At 46.9% G+C, this 13,997-nt stretch overlaps 1 protein-coding gene across 2 annotated transcripts in view; it reads right to left on the bottom strand.

Annotated features, from left to right (window-relative positions):
- POLR1A (RNA polymerase I subunit A) overlaps nt 1-13,997 on the bottom strand; it is a 60,113-nt gene that overhangs the window by 21,231 nt on the left and 24,885 nt on the right. Inside the window, exons 14-19 of one of the 2 annotated variants that reach the window (XM_031441317.2) lie at nt 11,617-11,808; nt 5,846-5,995; nt 4,794-4,977; nt 2,850-2,932; nt 2,564-2,734; nt 871-969 (exon numbers count right to left, since the gene is read on the bottom strand). In XM_031441317.2, the coding sequence (XP_031297177.2) occupies nt 871-969; nt 2,564-2,734; nt 2,850-2,932; nt 4,794-4,977; nt 5,846-5,995; nt 11,617-11,808 (879 nt within the window). The remainder of the gene's footprint in view (nt 1-870; nt 970-2,563; nt 2,735-2,849; nt 2,933-4,793; nt 4,978-5,845; nt 5,996-11,616; nt 11,809-13,997) is intronic. The other variant, XM_031441318.2, reaches the window with a different exon arrangement.

Raw genomic sequence — 13,997 nt, 5'->3', positions numbered from 1 at the left:
TTGAAGGACAACCCAGATTTCTCAACGGACCAGGAAGCTTATGTTTCAGGAAAACAACTATGTCTTCCTTTTATTGACTGGTTGGAATTTCCACGTGTGGGGTCAGTTGAAAATGGGCGATGCTTGTAAAAGCGGCCACTTTCAGAAGCGTCACAGGTGACAACTGGAGGGGACCTCAGGGTCCTAAAGGGGAAGCTGAGACCAGCAGGAAAAGTAACTTATTGTGATCCTTAACCTTCCTAGGCCAAGAGAGAGTCAAACTGCATATTGATACTCTTGGGAGGAAAAGAGCAGTACATCTGGATTTCACTCAGTCCAAAGCACTTCCTGATGGTCTCCAGCCTTTTAAACCTATTCCTATTGCTCTACACACAACAAACAATGAGATGGTCCTTAAGACCCTCTCGAGGTGACCAAGATTAAAAAAAGGAAGTTGCTAAGATTGTGAAAATGCTGTGATAGCACTGCACTTTCTGAGGAAAAAACTGAGCCTCCAATCAAAGGATATTGTAAGTATTGTCCCAGAAGATTCTTAACCTTTTATGCAAAATTTCAGGATCTCAGCTAAGATTATATACATACACACATGCAGAGATACTGCATATAATACAATAATACAGTATATGAATTTACAATTGTATTATACACATGTATTATACACATCAACATCCAGATATTTACATCTGAATCTGTCTATAATACTGGCGTGTTAAGAGTGGTTAGCTCATGTACAGATTTCAATACACTTGTGTACTTTTCAGTAATTCCCACATTTTATACGGAATGTGGGTCCTTTTCAAGTCAGAAGCAAAATCTGAAAGCTGCCCCGGCAATCATCCCACCCTTCAGCAAGCCTGCCTTGGCTCCCACCTGCATGGTGTTCACAGTTGAACCTTTGGCTCCGGACTGCACCATCATCTGCAAGTTGTTCTCTGGGAACTGTCTGTGCAGGCCGAAAGGCATGCACACCTGGGGATTGAATACACACATCGGTCAGTGACTCACCCTCTTTGGAATCCCAGGTTGCAAAGCAAGTCTAGGATGCACAAGTCAACTCACACTACTTACCTGGAGAGAAGTGCCACACCCCACTCGAGGTGAGAAGTCTTATCCAGCAACAACCCTTCCACTAAAAGCCCTAGAGAGATGTCTAAGGGATGGCTCTGGGCCCTGTGCTCCCTTGGCACGGCTGCCAGGAAGCCCAAGGTTCCTGTCACTGGCGAACGGCAGCAAAAAGGGAGAAGGAAAGGAGATGCGGCAGGGCCAGCCTCTCCAGTTTGTGATTCTGAAAAGCAGCTGGTTACAAATAAAACCTAAGGTGGTGCCCTTGGGAACTCACCCAGTAGAGCCTGGCTTGGCCCCGCACACCTGGCAATGACGACCAATGTCCGCATCCCATTCACGTTTCCCAGCACACTGCCCAAGCACCCAGCGCGAGTCTCACCTGGGCTCCTGAGCCAGTGGAAGTGGGCAGAGCCCCCAGGTGGACCGGGGAGACGCTGGGAGGGGGCCCTGAGTCTGTTTATGCCTCTGCCCAAGGTTGCAGAGACCCAGTCCAACACAGGAGAGACAGAGTGGGTGGGAAGAGATGCAGGAACCCTGAGATGCTTCTGAGACAACATCCCTCTGCAGCATCCCCAGTCAGCCCCGGAAGCTGGGCCTCCTGGTTCTCCCATGGGCCTGGGAAGGCTCCTCTGGACCAAGCCTTTCAGGGATGGAATTACACCAATGAGGTCTGAGTTCTTGGCAGCTCAATGGAGGCTGACAGCCAGCTAAGAGGACACCAGAAGCCAATACTGACTTTTGTTGCAGGTTGGCCTCGCCTCCCCTTTTCCCTCAGGTGGAACCTCACGGCCCTGGAGGCAGGGTGAGGACCAGGCAGGCTCCTTCAAGCAGCAGGACTGGAAGCCCCAGCTCTGGGACAGGAAGACAGAGAGAACCAGGCTGCCATCCTGGCTTGTGCAGGGACTTCCCTCTCTTTGCTCAGCTGCACGGGAAGGGGCCTGGGAGGACTCACGGGGCGCTCAGACCTCGCCCAGAGCACTGTGCACATTAGCTCCTTGATCCTCTCAGCAACACCATGAGGCAGGAGCTCTTCACATCCCCCTCCTCAAGGGAGGACATTGAGGCTCGTACTGGTTACATCACGCGAGGCCTGAGATCACCCAGCCGGTACGTGACAGAGCTGGGATTCGAACCCAGGACCCTATACAAGCAGCACTGGTGTTTTCGATCTTTCACTCTGCCCCTCCAGCCTTAGTGGCCCCATAGGAAAGATTTTCATTTCCCTTTAATGCAGTCATCCCAAAATACAAACATTTGAAATGAAAAGCAGTGCGAAGCTTTTTTTCTCAGCTCGCTCTCTCAAAGACCTCTCCAGACCCTAATTAGATAAGGGAACCAAGCCCTTGGCTTTTCAAAACGATGATTTCTACCCTCCCCACCTCAAATCTCACCTAGACAGCTGTGAAACAGCCCAATTGCTCTAAGGGGCCCAGAGTGAGAATCAAAATAAAATTTTTTAAAAACCAGCATTCAAAATGGTGGTGGAAAGTGCGCATACTGCGGGACTAGCCTTGTTAATTTCGTTGCTGTAATGGTTCACTTCCTCCTTGAACTTCAGATCAATCATGTTAAAATCCCTCTGGTCTTTTCCCAGATGGGCATCCTGCCATTTCCCTCGGACCTCATCACATGATGCAGTTTCTGGCAGGTTTAATGCAGCCCTGACAGCCTAGAATGAGAAAAGGAACAAGCTGGAGGCTGTAGCCAAGTGAGGAGGGTGCGGGCTTTGCTCCGTCGTTGCCCACCCCGCCGTGGCAGGCGGTAGCCTCCCAGGCCCTCCTCACCCGGGGCCCACAGCAGGTGGACTCTTCAATGATCCTGTGTCTCCTGACGTCCGCCTTCGGCTTCACCAAAATGTCTTCCACGCCTGTGAAGCGAAACAGACAAGCCTGGATGTGACCGGGCCTGACTTCTCACCAGGCCATAAACCTGGTGAGGTCAGGGCACGGGGCACAGTGTCACACACACAGGAAGCACCTGAATAATCATGGTGCCATTCACGTTGTTATTAAGAGACTGCTACCATCTCTGAAGTGCTTACCAGAGGCCAAGCGTTATAATCCTCATTTTGCAAATAAACTGAGGCTCAAACTTGAGGAACCTGCCCGAGCTTATGGGGGTAGGAAGTAAACCCAAGCCCAAGTCCCTCACTTGTGCTCTTAGCCGCCGGCCATACTCCCTCCACTCAATAAATACATGTTGGATGAATGGGCTAGAGGTGAAGTTTTGGGTCAAAAACTGAGTTTGAGGAAAGATGAGAGGGAGAGAGAGGATATCCTGGTTTTGACACCCAGAAGTCCCATGTCATGGGAACCACCCTATACAGTTGTGAGAACACGTGCGCAGGCGCACACAGACATACTCGAGCCCCTGGGTGACCACTGCAGGGTCCTCCCCGTTGCTCTGGAAGGAGAAAAGCCAGGGTCCCTTCAGTTAAGACTGTCCTTCTAGCTTCCAAGGGCTGAGGCACCCCTCACCTTGGGCAGGAAATCTTTCCACTTCACCTTTCAGCGAGCTATTTCTTGTCTACCTCGGAGACCTGCTGGACTCCAAAGTCCCTCAGCCAAGGACTGAGTGGGAGGGAGACCGTGGCTGCACTGTTCAAAAGCTGGGCTAAGACACCGGGGACTCCCACATGCAACGTCCTGGAAGCTTGAGGGTCTCAGAGGAACTCGTGAGAGAGGGACAGGAAAGAAACTGTCCCTCTTTGAGGAAGCCGTAACCATGCAAGTGGGTCCTTCTGTGGGGTCAGCTCCAGGCCGCCTTGCTGTTCCTTCAGTGATGACCTCCAGCGGTGAGGGCTGGGGGAAGGCACCATCGCCAGCCCAGCCCACCCTCAGAGCTCGACGCCCAGCCTGGCCCTGCTCCCACTCAGTCTCACGGCATCCGGATGGTCACTGCACTCAGGGGCCCAACTTCTCTTTGTCCATGTGGTAAGCGGCTGCAAGCCTGGCTTGAGAGTTCGGGCTGATCCCCATCATGGTCTGGGTGAGGGGTCTTCCTCTACTGTTTTTTTAAGATGTTTATTCGAGGATGCTTATCCCAGGATTATAGTGAAAACCAGGAAAAGGGGTTATTAAAGGTTTACTGACAGGAACTAGTTAAATAAACTACGGAACATCCGCACAACTAGAATAGTCTGTGGCCACAGACCTGAGGATGCAGGTTTGTATCAGCTAAAAGGGATATTTATAAAATACATCTGGAAACGGGGGGGAGGGCAGGGGGCGTAGCACATCACAAAACACAAGGTAGTACAGGATCCCATCTGGTCTGAATGTATTTGGACTTGGAAAGCCCAGAAAGACACACATCAAATCAATATTGGTGGCTATCTCTGGCAGCTGAATGCTGGATGGTTTTAAATTATTTTCTGACAACAGGGAAGACCCTTTGCAGAGCGCAGAGTGGCCAGAAGATTCTAGAAGGGCATTTGCAGGAGAGAAGTGGAGGTGAGTGAGTGTGAAAAAGTCTCAGGGATAGAAAACCATAAAGGGTGGGGACAAGAAAGGGACAGAATGGCAGCAGGGTTGCTCTATACCATGCGAATAAACACTGGTGGGGTGCGGGGGAGAGGAGGAGCAAGGCTGTGAAACGTCCCTGGCAGCCAAGTGAGGACACCCTCGTAGAAGGAGCCTGGCCGTCCCCTGGGGGTAGAGCCGGGAGGACATCCTGGCGGGCGTGCTGGCCAGGGGAGCGGGGCCCAGGGCCACCTGCCCGGCACTCACCCAAGGTGAAGCCTCTGTAGAGCTGCAGGTAGGCAGTGAAGAGGCGGGCCAGGCAGGTGAGGACCTTGCCGCTGGTCTCCCCGCCGTAGATCTCGTAGCAGCAGTGGACCAGGCCGTAGGCCGAGCTCCCGTAGTGTGCCTTGTCCAGCACCCCGCAGAGCAGCTCCCCGTCCCTGATGACCACCTGCGGAGGGACAGCCACCGGTGCTGAGCTGGAGGTGACACCTCCTGTGTGAGCCCCCATCCCACGTTTTACTAACCTTACAGTAACCTGCCTCAAGTCCTTGATGCCAAGAAGTAGGGTACAAATGGAACCCCCCCTTTTTTTTAATAAAGGAGGTGAGCATATAAAGGACATTAAAATTATTTTTTCAGGGACTGCACCACACACATGGACATTTCAGTGTGTTCTTATGTCCCCCTGCGCTGTCCACTCATTCATACTGACTTGAGGTCAAACATCATTGACAAAGACCTTGAGACTGGAAATAAGAATGTCTGGCGTCTAAACTTCATAACCGTGACCTTGGCCCAGGCCCTCCCCTCCTTGCACTCCAGGAGTAAGAAAAACATAACCTTTCTAATATTCTTTAAGGCCCAAATTTGCACTTTCACAAAGTTGGGTTAGAGCAATAGAAGCTAATTAAAAGGAGGGTTTGACTGGCCTGGGCTGTCCCCGAGGCCTGGTTGCTAGGCCTGGAGCTGGGAGGTGTGAGACCTCATAGCCACACCCCAACCTCCAGCCTCTCAGGGATCTCAGGGGAAAACAGAGGGTTTGTACTGCTAAGCTTTGCAGAGTCAAGTTCAGGGGCCCTCCGTTGTAGAAGTCTTCCTAAGCTGGCTATGGGTTTTATACTGAGCGTCAAATGCTAGCAGCGGACTCTCATCCTTTCCAGCACCAAAGTTGACACCAACTTGGGTACAACTCCTTCCCTTCTGAGGCACAACACCTGCTTCTGTGCATGTGCCTCCATTTCTCTGCCTTGGTTTTAAGTCGATTTGCCTGTACCAGGGACCAGAGGCCTCCCACCCCTACAGCAGGGCAGCCACACCTGGGACTCGCACATGGAGTCCGGGTTAAAGCCGGGAACGGGCCGAGGAGACTCCTTCACCCAGGCCTTTCCGCTGATCTTCGCCTTTCCCGACAAGTTCAGGGGGACGTGGTCCTCCGGGATCACGTTGATGAGCAGTGTAGAGACAACCTTGAAAGAAAAAGAAGACAAAGCTGATGGCGGGAAGCAAAGCTGAGAAGCTCCCTCTTAGGACCTCTTGTCCCTGTTCGTCCTGAAAGGCAGACAACTCTACTCTGATGAGCTGGAGTCAAGCAGGAAAAATATCCAAAAAACCCTAAAAAAGAGACAGTTTCTTTTCTGTAGGACAGGTTGATCTCAGTTCTTACTCTTCTGCTTACATGACTCAGGAGGGAACTTAGGGTTGGAGACAAACACATACCACTGAGAACTTCCTTCACTAGGATTTTTATTTCCTAACATAATTCTTCTTAGAGTGAACGATCCTCTAGACCTGAAAACTAAGTTCCTAAATAGGCTAAAGGAAGGAAAGGGAAAGAAAATTGCTGTGGCATCACAGGAAACAAAGACTTAAGTATATACGTGGTTAAAAAAAACAAAACAAACAACCACCACAAAGACGGCAGGGTGGGGAGAGATGGCGGGGCTCGAACACTGCTCCCCGACACGTCAGCCCCAAAAGCCGAAGAGCATCGTCAGAGGCATCCTTCTCGTTTTCAGGCCACGTTGAAACAGATGACAGCTGTCACATACAGTTAGTAACACCCCCCCACAGTCGGCTCTGACTTCCGGGTGGGGGCCAAGGAGGAAGGGATGTGAAGACTAGGAATCCAGAGTTTTCCCTCTGAAGAGCTTCAGGGGGGAAGCCTGAGGCATCCGACTGAGAACGGGGCTGCGGCGAAGCTTCGGGGATGAGGGTGTGCTCCAGTGTCCGCTCCATCACCGGCCGTGGGCTACGGGGCAGTGCTCTCTCGGCCTTAGCATCGCCCCACTTGTAGACCACAGGTAAGATCTGCTCACTCGTTCAGCAGTTATATATCGAGTGCTTACTATGAGCTGGGCGCTGGGGAGAGTCGTGAATAAAATAGTCTGCCCTCTAGGGAGCCTCTAATCCTGAGGGGGGTCCACGCTTTCGAGGAAAATAAAGCTATGAAGGAGGATGCAGAGCAGAGCAGGAGGAGGGAGCCCTGCTGAGATCAGATCATGTGTTTCGGGCAGGAGGCTTTGAGTTCGAGTGAGAAGGCATCTGGAAGGCTTTGATCCCAGGAGTGACATGCTCCGATTGAACTTTTAACAGGATTGCTTGCCCCAAATACACTCCTGGTCTGGACTTTGAGGCTAGATAAATGCTGCAGAGAAAAAGCCTTCTAAGTGACACGGACAAGAAGGACTGGTACTTCAGAAGTACACGAGAAGTCACTGAAGCCACCCGGGCAGGGAGCGCCGGGGGCCGGAGTCTGTGTGCAGCGCACCACACGGCACGCTGGTCATGGGACGACTCGGCAATCCGTTGGCTCCCATACAACTCGCTTTTACAGAGCTAGTACCAGAAATACACTTATTTCACTGGGGTTAATCATGGCTACTGAAAGGCTGGGCATCCTCCCCCTGCCCAACAGGCCCATCAATCAACACACGGCTGCCAACAGGAGGCCGAGAGGGGCAATTTCAGCAGCAGCTGCTCCGCAGAGAACCCAAGTGGGGGCAGCCGTACCTGGGGATAAACACGGGTCAGCTCCAGAGGCCAAGGGCACACATTCCCAAAGACACAGCAGGCCTGGGCAGACAGACCAGTCTAACGGGCACCAGGCTGCTCTGGGAAGCAACAGTGGCATCAGTAGCTCTTTGTGTGCCTGTACCGGGCCCCACAAAGTGGCATCCATGCGTGCACAGTGAGATCAGGGCCGTTACGGGAGCGGCTGCCTTCTCACGCATGTGCACCGGGAGCCAGGGGACAGCTTTAAAGAGAGCAGACAAGACTTCTCGTTATTTCGGTGGAAAATGACCCGGAAGCTCACGACCCTCATTCCTCACCAGGCCGGCACTGCCAGGAGTGGGGGTGGGGAGTAACCGCAGGTGGGTGACTTCCCTGGGATGCTGACCACAGGCTGCACTTCCACCAAAGTGCACCGTGCACGGTGAGGACCGCCAGTTGGGCACAGTCAGGATGGAAAGTCTGAGAGAAACATCTAGGGACAGGGATATGCGACCTCCCACCTGGTATCTGTAGTCAAGCGGGGCAGAAAAAGCATTTGACAATCTCAACACCCTTTCATGATAAAAACACTCAACAGCCTAGGGATAGTTCAGACTAGGCTGACCCTGGCCCTTGGGTGACAAGAGAGGAGTGTATGCTGGGACACACAGGACGTCTCCCACAGAGGGCCACCTCTCCAAGGTCGAGAAACTAACCTACCTAAATATACAAATAGAAAGATAGACAATATGAGTATCTCCCAGGCCAATGCACAAGATAAAATCCCAGAAGAAGAAATAAGTGATGAGGAGGTAGGCAATTTATTTGACAAAGAGTTTAGAGTAATGATGGTAAAGATGTTCAGAGACCTCAAGAGGAGTATAGATGCACGGAGTGAAGTTTTTAGCAAAGAGTTGGAAAATATAAAGAATACCCAGAGTTGAAAAATAAAAATCACTGAAATGAGTAACATTCTAGAAGGAACCAAGAATAGACTAAATGAGGCAGAACGGATCAGTGAGCTAGAAGACAGATTTAGTGGAAATCACTACTGCAGTACAGAAAAAAGAAAAAAGAATGAAAAGAAATGAGGATAGCTTTAGAGAACTCTGGGACAACATGAAGCACAGTAATATTTGCATTATAGGGGTCCCAGAAAGAGGAGAGAGAGAGAAAGGACCTGAGAAAAATTTTGAAGAGATAATAACCCAAAACTTCCCTAACTTGGGAAAGAAAACAGTCTCCCAAGTCCGGGAAGCGCAGAGAGTTCCACGTAGGAGGAACACACCACGGCACAAAGTAATCAAACTGACAAAAATTATGGATAAGAAAAAAATATTAAACATTAGTAAGAGAAAAGCAGCAAATAACATACAAGGGAACTCCCATAAGGTTATCAGCTGATTTTTCAGCAGAAACTCTACAGGCCAGAAGGGAGTGGTACGATTTATTTAAAGTGATGAAAAGGAAAAACTTACAACCAAGAATACTCTGCCCAGCAAGGCTCTCATTCAGATTTGATGGAGAAATCAAAAGCTTCTCAGATAAACAAAAGCTAAAAGAACTGAGCACCACGAAACCAGCTTTATATTTTTAACATAGTTGCAACCAAGACTACACAATCCCATGTATAATCAATTTCTTCTTTCAACATTATGTCAGAGAATTTTCCAGACTGTTACATGGCCTTTAAAAACCTGTTTTAAGCAACTACATAATATCTTAACAAATGAATGTCCCATGATTTACTCAGGCCCATTGCTGTATATCTAGGTTTTTCTAATTTTCCACCACTATAAACCATGATGGAATGGACTGCTCTTCTCAAGCAGATTTTACTGTATTTCAGATTATTTCCTTAGGCTGGATTCTCAGATTGAAGGTGATGAACATATCTGTAGCTCTAGATATACAATCTTTTTGTCCACTATTTGGTTCTATTTTGAACACACTGTTTACGTTTGAATAAAATTCTAATAAACCTTGTGCACTTACTTAAGACTTAAAAATCCTTTTAATTCCAAGATAACTTGAGATGGCATATAAAATAGCTGTGTAAAAAAGAAAAAATAAAAAGAATACAAATAGGAAAAGTAAGTGGACAAATACATATAGCCAACCAAACTGGGGGTTGGCAACCTACAGCCTATAGGACAAATCCGGCCCTCCATCTTTTTTTGTAAACAAAGTTAAGTTGGATCACAGCCATGCTCATGCATTTAAGCCTTGTCTATGACTGCTTTCAAGTTACAATGGCAGAGCTGAGAAGTTGTAACTCAGAGACAATATGGCCAGTAAAGCCTAAAATATTTTCCATCTGGCTTTCACAGAAAAAAGTTTACCAGTCCCTAAACTAAACTACCCACGTTTATAGAGTTTCATCCTAAACGGTAAAATTCCCAGTCTATTCTGCTAAATCAACTTCTATTTCTGGCCAGGATAGAGCGATGGTGACCTAATGACATCCACCAGGAAACAACAACAAAAGCAGATATGAAAATGAAACAGCAGTTTTCAATACAATGGACAGTAGGAAATGACAGGGATCAGCCAGGATGTAGACGACTTGAACTATCTATCAACTGAACCTGGCTGACATTTACAGAGCATTCCATCCAATAAGAGCAGAATACACATTCTTTTTAGGGACACACAGATCATTTACTAAGATAGATTAATTACATCTGAAGCCATAAAACAAATGTCAGTGAATTTAAAAGGACTCAAGTTATCCAAGGTATGTTCTCTGGCCATAATGGAATTACATTGGCAATAACACAGATACCTGGAAAATCCCCAAATATCTGGAAACTAACCCACAGACTTCTAAACAACTCAGTGGTCAAAAAAAGAAATAAAGAGGGAAATTAGTTAAGTATTTTGACATGAATGAAAATGAAAATACAATATACTTAGGTGGAAATTTTATACACAAAATGCCAAAGGAACACAGTCTCAAATCAGTGGCTTCAGTTTCAACCTTAAACAACTAGAAAAAGAGTAAATCAAATCCAAAGTAAATAGAAGAAAGGAAATAAAAAAAGATCAAAGTGAAATCAATGAAATAGAAAAATAGAGAAAGTCAATAAAAGCTGGTTCTTTGAGAACAGTAAAACTGACAGACTTCTAAGCAAATTGATCAGGAAAAAAGAAAAAAGACACAAATTACCACTACCAGGAATGAGAGAGGGGACCCACCCTCAGGAATATGATATATAACTTTATGCCCATAAATTCAACAACTTAGATAAAATGGATTAATTCCTTGAAAAAAACAAAGTACTAAAGCTCATCCCAGAAGAAACAGATAACCTGAATAGCCCTATATGTATTCGAGAAATAGAAATTTTAGTTAAAAAAACCCTTCTTAAAAAGAAACCTTCAAGTCCAGATGGCTACACTGGTGAATTCCACCAAATATTTAAAAATAGTATCAATACTACACAAACTCTTACAAAAAACTGAAGAAGAGTGAAGTCTTCCCAGCTCACTCTATGAAAGCATCGTTACCCTGATAGAAAAGCCAGGCAAAGATACCAGAAAGGAAAATTACAGATCAAAGTCCCTCCTGCACACAGATGCCAAATATTCTAAACAAAAGTTTAACAAAAATACCTCATAACCAAGAAGGTTTATCTCAGGAATAGAAGCTGGATTAACAACTAAAAATCATTCAAGTCCCAGGTTCATAGATGGACCACCATGAGGTTATCCTCATCTGCTAAATGGTGCTAATGATGGTCTCTGCACCACAGGCTGGTTGTGAGGACTAAGGGAGGTAACCTTTCTGAAGCACTCCCAACAAACATTACCACTGCTCCCATCAGCACCGCTGCCTGTGACCCCCACATCTGGATTATGAGGATATCAAATTTAAGTTAGAAGCAAAGGACAGAAATTATGCAGCCTGCGCTTAGTAGACATTCCCTCGAAACCAACCACATCCAAATGCCCCACCAAAGAGAAAGTCAGACCACTGTTTGACTTGCCATTTCTCTGATCCTGGCCTGGGCTCTCCTGAGAAGGATATCTTTTCCCAAGTGGTCTGTTTCCATTTTTTTTTACAACTTCTCATTTTTTTTTTCCTCCCAATTACCTGCTTTCCTGTCCACAGCGGGAAGGGCTTCAGGATGGCAGGAGGAAAGAGCTTCACGCGCCCGACTTTGTCTGTGAGTCCTCGGTACACCAGCTCCATATACTGCTCCCGGGTGAAAAAGCAGCCTCGAATGGTCATGTTTGCACCCGAAACCATGTGATCTTGGATCAGCCCCGCCAATGGTTGGCCATCCTACAAACCAAAATAGGTAAGAGGTGAACAAAGAAAAAAATTTAAGTCACATTGTAATCCCTAATCATCTGCTTGGAAGCTGCCCAGAGCAACCCACCCTCATATGCTGGTGCTGTCCTGCCCCACAGCCGCACCGGGCCAGGGCCTGGGCCACCCCTTTCGAGAGCAAACTGCCTCCCAAAGCACATGACCAGGGCTTCCTGATTGCCTTCTGCCTTTGCCTTTTGCCCACTGTTCTATATCAAAACTGCTTCAAACTCATCCAGTCCCCCAAGGCTTCCCTCCATAATGCCATCTGCTTCTCGTTACTCTGGCATATTTTCCGCATTTATGCATAAATCTGGTCTGGCTGCTGTTAGCTGTGTTCTTGTTTTTATATTTTGGTTTTATGCTTTGGTATTTTTCACACATTTCTGGCCTGGTTCTCCTCTAAGGCAGTCATCCATTTAACAAATATTTATTGAGAGCCTACTGTATGCCGAGGCACTGGGTTAGACCTTCCGTCTACTCCAGTGGACCAGACAGACACAATCCTTTACGATGAGGAAGAGCCGGACAGTAAACAAATGACTGGATTAACACATTATCACAAAGAGTTTTAGATGGCATGGAAGAGAATATAACAAGAAGGGTCATCGTATAGATTTGGGGTGTGCAGATGGTCAGGAATGGTCTCTCTGAGGGGCAGCATTGCAGCTAGGGCAGAGGAGTGACTTGCAGTCAGCCACTGCAGGGAGGGAGGGAGGGGCTCAGGCAGAGGTTTCTCAAGGGGGTCATGAGACGGCTTTGACGTGCATGGCTGCAGAAGGAAGGAACGCCTGTTACTAGTGTCTCTTCACAATGTAGCACATGTTCATGGCAGGCTGTTATCTACCAGATGCCAGAACAAGGGCTTTTATAAAGGCTCCAGATTGGGTGCGTACATTCATCTCATTTGATACCTTCCACAGCCTTTCTGGCCCCCAGTCTCCTGAACCTTATCTTTGGGTCTGCACTCACGGCCACCCAAGGCACACTAAAGTAAAAATAGCCTGGCTCACTGACATTCTTTAAGAAGTAATTTTTGCAAACTTTTCAATGTTTATGGGAACTTGAGAAAAACTGGTGCCTTGGATCTAAAGATCCCTACCATTTGCTTATTTGTTAAATACTGTCCAATATTACAGTCATGTTGCATAACTAAAGAGCTCACAAATGCATCCAGGGAGAAGTGCCAGGAGTTTAACCACCGGCACTAACTCAAAGGCTAAAAGGATGCTTGTCAAACAGTCTTAAATACTGCAGCAATGAGCTTCATGTAAAGTCAAAGATAATTATTACAGATGAGCTGAACAGGTGCTGCAGATGGAAGGCAAGATCAGAGGGCGCACACAGCCCTTCTTACTGAAGGCTTTGACTTATGAATGTGAATAAAAAATTATACTCTACATCTTATTCCAAAGACAAGGTCTTATTCTGCTGGCGGGGAGGGGACCCAAAACAGTATTAGGCATTTGACTCATCAGTCTCTGGGGGCAAATATAGACTTTCCCTTTTGTTTTCTTCCTTTAAAGAACATAATTACAAGTTACGAGATCTATTCAGTGCCTTCTCTCTCCATCCAGATTTTTCCATGACTGGAAAATTACCTTAATGGCTAAATTGCTTTCAATGCAATAATCATGCATTCTAAGGAGGAATGCTGATTAAAGCAATTGACGAAAGGGTCTACTTATAGTTCTGAATTCCCTAAATCTGCTTAGGATCAGAAAGACCATTTCTGATTCAAAACCCCAGATAATTGTTAGCTATCCTGTTCCACCTAATATCCCAGCAAAATGACATTACAATTGATGGCTTTGGTCAGGATACTTAAGAGAATTAGGGTATTCTGTGACTTGAATTTTTAGCTGATTACATCAAAGTCAGGAAACTATGTCTCAAGGCTTGTTAAAAAAACTTTTCACAAAGCATTGGCCCTCAATAAGTAAAATAAACAGAAGAAAAAAATGAATCCACATAGAAACATATAAATGAAAAGTGTTTAACTGTTTTCTCGGAAAAGAAACAGCTAAAGTTCCATTGGCCTCCTATTTTAAGACAATATACAGCTCTGTTAAATACATACAACCAACAACGAAATGCACTTAAATTGGGTATTATGGTTAAGGAAGGGAACTCGGAAATAGGGAAGGAATGGAAAAATGAAC

Source organism: Camelus dromedarius, chromosome 33 (genome assembly GCF_036321535.1).
Source record: "Camelus dromedarius isolate mCamDro1 chromosome 33, mCamDro1.pat, whole genome shotgun sequence".
Taxonomy (NCBI): domain Eukaryota; kingdom Metazoa; phylum Chordata; class Mammalia; order Artiodactyla; family Camelidae; genus Camelus; species Camelus dromedarius.
This window is presented reverse-complemented; position numbering and strand designations above follow the sequence as displayed.